The 11,361-nt window shown below is 26.9% G+C and overlaps 1 protein-coding gene and 1 long non-coding RNA gene across 6 annotated transcripts in view; one reads left to right on the forward strand and one right to left on the reverse strand.

Moving 5' to 3' along the window:
* LOC117181457 (polyphosphoinositide phosphatase) overlaps positions 1 to 11,361 on the reverse strand; it is a 34,842-nt gene that overhangs the window by 2,080 nt on the left and 21,401 nt on the right. For 3 of the 5 annotated variants that reach the window (XM_033374118.1, XM_033374119.1, XM_033374116.1), the window contains 3 exons: positions 10,649 to 10,864; positions 10,379 to 10,558; positions 2,054 to 2,222 (listed from right to left, as the gene is read on the reverse strand). In XM_033374118.1, the coding sequence (XP_033230009.1) occupies positions 2,054 to 2,222; positions 10,379 to 10,558; positions 10,649 to 10,864 (565 nt within the window). Of the gene's footprint in view, positions 1 to 398; positions 778 to 2,053; positions 2,223 to 10,378; positions 10,559 to 10,648; positions 10,865 to 11,361 lie in introns of those variants that run through there. The other 2 variants (XM_033374117.1, XM_033374120.1) reach the window with 2 other exon arrangements.
* The window catches only part of LOC117181459, a 20,449-nt gene continuing 15,253 nt past the window's right edge, over positions 6,166 to 11,361 (forward strand). The window contains exon 1 of the long non-coding RNA XR_004468129.1: positions 6,166 to 6,236. This is a non-coding gene — a long non-coding RNA (uncharacterized LOC117181459). The remainder of the gene's footprint in view (positions 6,237 to 11,361) is intronic.

Genomic DNA, 11,361 nt, shown 5'->3' on the forward strand with positions numbered 1-11,361 from the left:
AGTTATAGATTTATTAACTTATTATTACTCTGCCAGTCAACTCATTGTCAGTGATCGGAACCTTTGTCGGAACGTAATAATTAAGAAGTTTAAAATACATGCAGTAAATTCATTAGTCGAATAGACTAAAATATCTGTGGAAATTGCAAACTATACAAATATAAAAATACACACTCAATAATATTGAAGAACTATGAATCGATATTGCACTAAAAGTTTTATCTGTTTGAATAAAAATATAATATTGTGAAGTAAATAAATTGTTACTCATAAAAGAGTATAAAAAGATGTGAAATAACAAAGATATATTTGGAAATAATCAAATAACTTTATAAATATTACAAAATATATGAAACAGAAATATAAATTATACATTTAATTTTCTCTCTGGTATCTATTAAAATAACCATGTTTTACAAAGCGTGGATATTTTACGTTTGTTATGAAATGTAAAAACGTATTAATTGGCAATTTAATTTTAATTTCAATGGTTCTTTTCCAAGCTAAGTTTACCATCGGTGTACCGAGAGCTGCTTAAAGCGGCCGTCTACATTTATGGCGGGCAACTAAGCCCGCACCGCATTTACGTTTATAATATCTTTGCTCCAATGCAATGAGGATATTTTAAAAGATTCCAAGTCATGCTCGTAGGTTTTTAAAGATTGGAAAAGATTTTTTGGAATTCACGTTAAGTTCGTGTTAATTTATCCTGAATTCTTTTTAAATTCATTCAATTTTCTTAATGTTTTTCTTCTCAATGCATTCTGTTTAGCGAATCTAAAAAAAAAGTTTTTAATTACTCCTGAAGTTTTTCTCATCTTGCATTTTTAGACATATCATCGCTTGAATTCAAAACAATTTGAATAAACTTGAATTTTTCTTAACTCATTTCTAACTAAATTATTCCCATGCATTTTTCATATTTTTCAACCGTTTTTAATCATTTGCACTTTTTTAATTCGCCTTAACTTCCTCTAAATTCACTAAAATTTTACTAAATCCTGAATACTTTAAAATTTACCTGAAATTCTTACCAATTTCATCGAATTCTTTTAAGGCAGTATTCTACTTTGAAACGCTTGAAAAGAAAGTTATTTTTGTGAAATTTTTCTGAGATTATTGATAATGATATCGATTTCAGGTTTGTGAGGCCTAATAAACACACTCTTGACATAAATTAAAAAAAAATTTGTTCATTTATTTTTTGCGCTTTTTATACATAAAAACGTCAGTCAAAGTCAACTCCTCAAAAAGTAGACAGGTCCGCGCTGTTTCAAAAATCTCGAGGATGGGCGGTTCGAAACAAAAAAATTAAACAGTTTTATATTCAGTATGAGTCCAGCAACCGACTGAACTAGTTTCACAGTTTTTTGCAAAAAAATGTGGTAAAAATTAATTTTTTTGTTAATAATCCTAGTTCAGCCGGTTGCTGCAGTCATACTGAATCTAAAACTGTTTAATTTTTTTGTTTCGGACTGCCCATTCTCGAGATTTTAACAACAGCGCGGACCTAAATTCTTTTTGAGGAATTGACTTTGACTGACGTTTTTATGTATAAAAAGTGCATAAAATCAAAAAATTTGTTTAAAATGTATTTTAAGAGTATGTTTATTAAGCCTAACAAACTCTGCATCGATATCATTATCAATAATCTCAGAAAAATAATATTTTTTCGAGCGTTTCAAAGTAGAACACTGCCTTAAATTCCAAAGAGCATTATTCATATTATTAATCCATATTGGTAACGTTTTTGTCTAAATAGGTCACTGTTTCAAGTAAATTAAGATGTGGTAGCCCCTGATAATGATTAATTGAAAATTTTGATATATTCTATGTGAGAAATGTTATAGGATTAGAAGTTTAGTCTTTAAACAGGTACTGACTGGTATCACGAAATTTTCCGTAACGTTAGTCCTGAACGAGCTAAAAAAGAGTCTTACGGAAAATTCTATTGAGGTAGACAGTTCGCTTTAAATAGGGGGAAAATAAAAAATGAGTTAGGGAATTAAAAAAAAAAATTGCGGCCACTCTGTAAAAGATATAAATTATTTACCTTAGCTCTTTTGATGTATTGTTCATAAATACATATGCTCGTGTCAGTGACTTTTGGTATTTCGGTTTTAACAGGAATGTGATCGGGAAAAGAGGCCTGTTGCAGCAATTTCGAACGAATTATCGAATGATCCATAGTGCGAGTTGCATTCCTTCCAATTACGACGTATCTAAATTGTGAAAAAATAATTTTTCATTACTAAATTTAGTTTTATCAGTCTTAATCTCTAAAAATTGGTAAAACTTCTAAAATTATCTTTGATTTATTGCTTTGAAGTTGAATTTATACACGTATCATTTATCCACAATTAATCCAGACCGGCTTGTCCGTTTATTTTTTAGAAGAAATTACATTTTTTGAGTTTGGCAGCTTTTACAGAATTTGAAAACTGTTCAAGTTGTTTGTAAGTCATTGTTATGGCCTTTACACGCTTACAAAAAATATTACAGGAAATTAAGTATGGGTCGTAATGATTTTCCTATAATTAATTTTTTATAGTTTCTTTGAAATTCAAGAAAAGTCATTACAGAAAATTATTGTAAAAAATCTGAATAGAAGTAACTAATGATAAAATATTTTAAAGAGTGATGCAAAAAATCGAGAAACTGCAAACGAATGATTGATTTATTTACTTAAAGTAGGATTTCAAAAATGTTAAGCTGTATAAAACATTTTACAAAACTTCAAAGAACTTTAAAAATTTAAAGGTTATTTTTAAAATTTTCAAGAGATTGTAAAATTTTCAAGGAATATAAAAGAATTTTGCCGAACTCCCAAAAAATCCCAGGGATTTTATAGGACCTCAAATTTCAAAGGATTTACGGGATTTTAAAAAACTAAGCAAAGAATTTTTGCAGGATTCCCAGGAATTTTAAGGGATTTCTAGAGAAGGTTGGAAAATTAATTCAATTGTAGGGTATTTAAAGGAATTTAAAAGGATCTGAAGGATTTTATCTCAAATAATTTACACTCATTTGAATTAATTTTTACGATTATATACTTAAATGTTTTAAAAGGTTCTTCAGGAATTTTGCATTGTCTCCAAAGATTTAAAAGAATTTCATAATATTTAAGGGGTTTTATTGAAGCTCTAATTATTTCAAAATATTTGAAGCTATATTGCAATTCTAAAAATTGCAAAATATTTCGAAAAAGTCAAAGGAATTTATTGAATCCTCAAGGATTTAAAGATTTCCTGGGATTAGAACGGTCGCTTTTTTAGAAAAACTTGAATAAATTTAATTTATATTCAAAGGATTTCAAATAATTTATACTTTAATGTAGTTACGTATAGTTACGTATTTTAATCGATTCCAAACATTTTGCAGCATTGCCAAAGAATTTCACCAGATTTAAGGGATTTTATACGACCTTTAATTATTTCAAAGGATTTGAAAAATTTAAAAAGATTGTAAGCTATTTTAACAAATTCTATAGAAATCTAATATTTATGAAAACTTCATGGAAATTTTTTGAATCTACAAGGGTTCAAAGATTGCCAGGGACGATAGCGGTATTTTTTTAGAGAAATTTAATCAAATAAACTTTATTTCAACTGATGTCTACGGATTTCGACAATTTTAGGGTATAGGTATGGGAGAATTTAAAATCTTCCAAAGGACTTTAAGTTCTTTTAGAAAACTCCAAATAATTTCAAAAGATTTCAAAAACGTTAAGAGATTTCAAGGAATTTGTAGGGTTTGCAAAGATTTTTAAGAATTGGGAATAGTTAAACTGCGATGCACCACCTGGTGAAAAAAATCCGAACTACAAAGAATAGGTACGATTTTAAAGATGCATTTTAATTCGCGCATTAGCAGTTTTAGGTTCCCCCGGCTTTTTTTCTAGAATAATAAATATTTTGTCTTAAAAATTTGGGAAATGATAGTGAACATGCTAACGGACGTCCCCACCCACGTTTTTTGTGGGTTAACTCAAAAAAGTTTTAATTTACCAAAATCTGATTAATTTGCATAGCGATTAGGAAATAGTATTGATTTTTTCAGTGTTAGATTCCCCCGGCTTTTTCCGAGGATAAGAAATATTTTGCCTTCAAAATCTGGGAAATGATAGCGAACATGCCCCCTCACACTTTTTTGTGTTTTTTTTATCAAAATTTTTTTGATATTGCTAACAATGTGCGTGTAAATTTCGAGGTTATGTGTGTTACAATTCACCCGAGCGTTAGTTCCAAACTACACAATATTTTTGGCCGAAAACTTTGAACTTACAAATAAACGTAGTAACTAATTTCCCGGAACTAACCTTGTTTGCAGGCAATCAAAAAAGTTTATTTCATAAATAATTTCCAGATTATCGGAAAGGCAGAGATGAAAAACGACGTAACCTCAAAATAATGCATATGCATACAATTTTTATTTAGTAAAATACATTTTTTTGTTATTATCCCTCAAAAAAGAGTCCGGGGACGTCCGTTATGATATTTCATGGTATCTCCGAATTCAGTTTTTAAAAATTTTCATTTTTGTGGAAAAAAAGCCGGGGAAACTGTAAGTATCACATGCCTTTAATAATAATTTTAAAAATTGTATTATTCTTAAAGATTTAAATAGTGAATAATAATTAATTTTACAAGACGATTCGAAATCAGTTCGCAATTTTAGAATTTCCAGTTTCTAACGTTAAAAATTATGTAAACTATTTCAATTGGAAAGTCTGATTAGTTAAACAATTGTAATCGCCTGATCGAAACTTTATAAACTGTTTTCAACTTTGAAAGAACCTTAAACTAATATATTCATAATTAAAAGGTTTTATTAAATTTCACATATTATTTTAGTCTAAAATATTCAATTTTGAAACCATTTAATTTGAAATTTTTTAATTAGGAAAAATAAGAATGACTTAATATTTAGAAAAATCTGAATGTTTATTTGAAATTAGTAATTATATTAAAATATTAAAAACTAAATTTTGAACGTCAAATTTTAATTGTTCTATTTAAAAAAAAAAACTTAATTTTTAAGTCAAATTGTTGAACTTCGATATATAAATAACAATTGAATACATATTATTCTATAAATAAATTCAGGAAGATGAAGAAATATTTAGAAGATGTGAAAAAATTCAATTTAAAATTTGAAATAATTTAGACCAAGTGTCTACGTGTACCGACAAAATTCGGCTATTAGTAACAAAATTTCGGTGTAAATAGCCCACGGCCTAATTTAAAACAAAATATAAATTTTAACAGATTTCGAACAAAAAATTAGACTATTTTTAAGAATTTTGAATGGTTTCAGAAGATTAAAAAACATTTCCTATGAAAATTAATAATTATTTTAATTTTAAAAAGACAATTTTCAGTAATTATTCAAAAAGGTTTAGAAAGAATTACAAGATTATTAAAAATGAAAGTGGAAGATTACAAGGAAATTTGATTAATTTGACAGAATTAAAAAAAAATAGAAAGAATTTGATTAATTAATTCTTCAATTTCGGCTTTAGAGAATTGAAAATGATAACGTGGATTTATATTTTTGGAACTGAATCTTTGAACTCTACAATTTATTTAATCTATAATTTGGCTGATTAACTGCATTTAATGAAAAATTGTTCAGTTTAAAATTGTTAGTAGCTTCCATTTGATAGTGTAAATTATTGAGTATTTGAATCAAATTTTAGTACAAAATTATTGAATCAAAAAACTTTTGAACTTCATGGTTTAAAAAATTGTTAGCTTTAGAGATCGATTTTTTAAATTTCATTGACTATGGAAAATGTTTGCAAATTGGGAAAAAAACTGGGAATTTTTTTCTTGGATTAAAACGGCCACCCTAAATCGTCTATTATTCGTATACTTTGCATAATCTGGATAAAATTTCTCGCTACATACATTAATTAAACTTTATTTAAACTTAAATTCCTTGAAACTTACATGAAATAGTGAAATAATTGTTTTTTTTTTAAATCTATTTGACAATATGTGTTTTTCACTGTATACGATGGAAATTCCATTTAAAACTATTTGTTTTTTTATGAAGATTTGTTTTTAGTATTCAATCATTGTTGTATACTTAACAAAACAATCGTAAAAACACTCTTATGCAAACATTAATGTACAACTTAAAAATTGTACCTACTCTTTCTAGTTCCAGTGTTTGGCACCAGGTGGCAAAATAGTAGACCAGCATTCCCAATAGGACAAGGTTTAAGGGATTTGGTAGGACCTTCACATATTTCAAAGATTTTAGGGCAGTTTACAAATTTCAAGGAATTTCTAGAGAATTTTAGGGAAACCATTTAATTTATTTGATATACAAGGGATTCGAAATGATTTCTAATTATTCCAAGGATATCAAAGGACTTTAATTAAAATATTTCAATGTATTCCTACGGGTTTTAAAAGATTTTAATAGAATTAAAAATATTTCTATATAAGATTATGAGTGATCTAAAATAATTCGTTCCTTTGTAATTTATCTACTTTTTACGTCAATTCATTCAAAATTATTGTATTGTTCATTTCAATGCTGATTATCCTGTAATCGTTTTCTATCATGAATTTTCTATTAATATTGCGAAAAAATGATAGGACCTTCATTATAGGCCTGTACGGATTTTCCTATAATAATTGTTCGTAAGGGAAATTTGCAATTTTGCATGAAAATTTGATTTCGTTCCTTTCTTCGACTTAATTTGTTTATGTGAATTAATCCAGCGGGCATGACATTTAAAGTTTTTTTTTTTAGAACCTCCTAAAAACGTTTTAAGGACGTAAGGTTTGAAAGGCGTTTTTAGAACGTCCAAAAAACGTTCCAAGTCAGGACAAAAAAATGTAGATCAATAATTGAGGACCTACCCATTTATTTGTTGACAATGGAAGGAAAACACTTAAATTGGCAAGATATTTTGTATACCAGAAAACCGGGAAATGTCAGGGTTTTTTTAAAGAAAGAAAATTTTTTCAAGAACGTGTTAATTTTTTTAATTGCAATATAAAATTGAATAACAATGATTCTTTATTTGTAAAAGTAGCTTTATATTATAGTATTTAACCCTTTTGTGAAAATTGTTTTTTAAGATTAATTAATTTAATTGCAAATTTAACTATTCTGTAATTGATCGTTTTTAGTTGAAAATTTATGTATTTTCTTGGCACTTCGTTCTTTTTTATTGAATGCAGCTATTTTTGATTAAAACAATTTTTTGTTTTGTTGGAATATCAACTAGTACATTTTTCGTTCAGAATTCACCTTCTTTGGAATGAAAATTTACTAACTTGATTGAAAGGTAAACTCTTTTGTTACAAATTATTTTTGTTGTTGAAGATTCATCATTTTAAATTAAATCCATTCATTCAAATCTCAGGCGCATTGAGAACCTTCTTTAAAACCTCTTTGGTGAAACATTAATTTTTTGTAACTATAAATTTACCTACTCATTTTTTGATTAAAAAATTATATTTTTAGTTGAAAATTCTTCCTTGGTCAGTTTATTGAAAACTCATCACATTGGTTGAAAATTAAGTTTTTCAACAAAAAATTTAGCTATTACATTTTTGGTTAAAAACTAATATTTTCTAGTTGAACATTTAACTCTTTTAGAGAAAATTAATGTATTTTGTTGAAAAACTATCTTTTTGTTTGAAAATTCAAATATTTCGTTAAAAATTCATCTATCTTGTTGAAAATGCTATATTTTTAATAGAAAATTAAAAATTTAGAAATTTGAAGTGGTTTAAATTGAATTTAATATACTATGTACCCTCATTAATTATACTTAAACATGCACTGAATTTGAAATAACAGAAAATACAATATAAATTTGTTTAAATTATTACAAATTCGAATTAATATTAATTAAATCCCGAAAAACGGATAAAATATTATTTATACAGGGTGGCCAACCACCCGGCGGGAATCGGGAGAAAAATATTACACCGGGAGATTTCACGAGTATTTCATAATTAACGCATTTTTTAATTATTGAAAGTTCCAAACTAGAAAGCAAATAGTTTTCAAAGTGTTTAGAATAATTAAACTGTAAAGTTTCACAATAATTCTCTTAGCACATTAAAATTCTGCAATTTGGAATGGTGAAAATGACAGTGACTTTTGATTAGACAAAATCACATATTTTAGTAAAAAAATTTATTCAGTCCTTTTAAATGGCACTTGATACTGCTTGATATGATACTTGTTAATAATATATTCATCGTATTTAAAATGTCTATAATTGTAATTAACAATTATATTTTGAATATGCAATTCTAAAACAGTTTAATCTTTGAGGCCTTGGAACTAAAGTTTTGTCCTAAATTAATTTCTAGATTAATTTTTTGTGGTGTTGAATTTTAAATTTCACAGTATTGTAATTTCAAACTCACATATTCAAAATTTTAGGACCATTTCGCTAATAAATATTTCGAAATTAATTATTAATAGCCTCGATGTCAGTTTTGCATTTAATAATTTTAGATGTCAATATAAAGCAATTTCGAATTTAAAAACATAAAATTCTACAATTTTAAAACTGGAAATCATATCATAGCAATATTGAATTGTATTCTTTATCTTCATTATTAATTTTAAATGTAAAATCATGAAATTGTCCGACTTTTAGTTAAAGATTTAAACTAATAAGTCATTTCAAATTAAAAATATTTTACTTTCTAAACTTTCTAGAATAAATATTAATTCTAAAGGAAGCTTTGAAATTGAAAAATTATAAATTCAGTTAAAAATAAAAATCGATTATTTTAAACTGTCTGAAATTGATACCTCAGTAAATGGAAAATTTCGGTAATTTTGCGCGGTTACAATTTCAGAGCTCTGAAATTTTTCATTTTTTCCTATCATAGGTTTTAATTTTGCAATTAGAATTGAAATGATTAAGTTTTGGAAAATAGCATTAGCAATTTGAAAATTATTAATTTTTAAGCGATTTAAAATTACTTCATATAATTTAAATTTTAAAGGGTTATAGTATAAAAAAGTTTTTATATCACAATTTTTGGTGACTAACATTTTTTTCAGTCTTAAATCAAGTTCACGTTTGTTTAATTTTCAACGTTCGGGAGTAGATATTTTTTCATTTTTAACGATTCCCATTTTAAATTACTATATATTTCGAAAGGTTTTTTAAAAAGAAAAATTCAATTCATTTTTCACTTTAGAAAAAGTTGTATAATCAGTTTCAATGATAGCTTGTACTTTTATTATGTAATGGAAATTTAAAATTCTAGAATTTCAAAAGCTTTGCCTTTGAAAGATTCGATTTAGTTTTCAAAATTAAATTGTCCAATTTCAATCGCTTGAATTTAAATGACTCAAATTTGAAAGTTCTCAATCCTTAATTATTTAATTTTGAGCACTTTTAATTATAAAGAATACAATTACAATTCCTCTGGATTTTAAATTTCGTGATTTTAAGTTTTGTGATTCTCCAAATTAAATAAAAATTGTTTAATTTTTAGCACTTCGACTTAAAAAGTATAAAATTCCACTCCTTTTTCTTAATAAATTGTCCCAATCGTTCTATTTTTTTTTTTAATTTTAAACCCTTGAAATTTGAAATTATTCATTATTGTTTCAAAAATACTAAAAACCTTATATTAAAAAGTTGGTTCAACTCTTTAACGGCCAAGCTTTGATCTTGTTAAATAAAAATTCTGAAAAAATGTAGGAACATTGTATGGTTGTTTTCTGTTCGATTTTTGCGAGATTGCAAGAGTGGCCGTTAAAGGGTTAATAATAGATTTTTAAGTTTGCATATTTTCTTATCAGTAAATAGAAATTCAGAGACAGGCAATCGCTATTTGCGCGCATGCATTTACTGCTAGTGTGGAATAAAACGCATCTCCGTATTTTCCTTCAGTAGACATAAAAATTGCCTTCTTATTATATTATATAAAGTCAATCAATTTCTTACAAAAATGTTTGCTGATATTTATTGACTTCCGTAATTGATAATATATATGAAAGAGCTGTAGGTTTTGCAAAGAAATTAAATTTTTTATAAACCGGGACAAAAAATAGTGGCCACCCTGTTATAATAAACTCGCGAAACTGTATACATATTCCGAGTCGATTGTTTAAAAAAAATACGAAATATTTGAATGGCTCCGTACTATGAACAATTACTTTTTTTAACTTGGAAAGAACTTGAGATACCTGAAAGAACCAAGAACTGTCAGGAATTTTTTTAAAGGATTTGTGTAGACAGCCTGATTGAGCATAATATGCAGATTAATGAATATTCGATTGTAATAAAGATATTTCCGTTTCAATATTTTTTATCCGCCCGTATTTGTTAAAACATATACAGGAAATTATTACTAAGTGTTATTAATGAGTTACTAACCTTTTGTACAACATAATATCGTTTCTTTTTGGGTACTCTGGTTGTGTACCGTAAACTTCTTTCATGGATGGAAATAATGTTTCGAATGAAGTCAAATCTGTGCTGTTTTTTGATGCAGTCAACGAATCGCTAAATAACTGATTACTTTCGTCTTCGTCTGAACTTGTGTCAATGCTTGAACTATAATAGCAATAATATAAAAAAAAATCCAAATAAAATAAATTTTGTTAATAAATTACAAATAATATACTTTTTTAAAGGGAACTGTACCTCGCGCTAGAAGCAGTGCTGCTAGTACTACTCTGACCTGTCAAAGATGGATTTTTCATGTTAACATTTTTATTACCAGTTTCCTCTCTTCTCCTACCAGGACGTACGCGAACTGCGAAAGGACTGAAATTCATTGTAAAGTGAGGCATGAATTCTCGGACGGAATGGCTCACTTTGTACGCATACACTTCTAAAAGCTGTGACAATTCATATGGCCTGGAATCAAAATTAACACTTTTGGGATAAATGTTTCAAAATAACATTGTTCAATGATGAGGTCATATTTACAGACTTCACACTCTTCTCTACCCCCCTCTCCCCCCCCCCTTTTAAAAAATAATTTATCTTTTTTCCCCTGTTTCTAAGAAACTTTACCTTTTACACGTTTTTACGTTTAAATTCGAACTGAATTAATTGAACCGAAGAAGAAAATACAACTATTTTTCGTTGAAAGTTAATTTTTTTTAATTGCCAAGTCTACTATTATATTTTTGTTTGAGAACTTATCTTTTTTGGTTAAAAACGTTATTATTTCGTTGAAATTGCATTTTTTTAAATTTTAAATTCGTCGTTTTGTTTTTAGTTTAAGATTTACAAATTTGATTGAAAATTGAACTACGAGGGTGGATTGATAAGTTTCCGGCCTGACCAAGAAAAACAACGTTTTTAAGAATTTTTTTTTTTTATTTCTCAACATAATCTCCTCCAAGGCT

This window comes from Belonocnema kinseyi, chromosome 10, assembly GCF_010883055.1.
Source record: "Belonocnema kinseyi isolate 2016_QV_RU_SX_M_011 chromosome 10, B_treatae_v1, whole genome shotgun sequence".
NCBI classification, from domain to species: Eukaryota; Metazoa; Arthropoda; class Insecta; order Hymenoptera; family Cynipidae; genus Belonocnema; species Belonocnema kinseyi.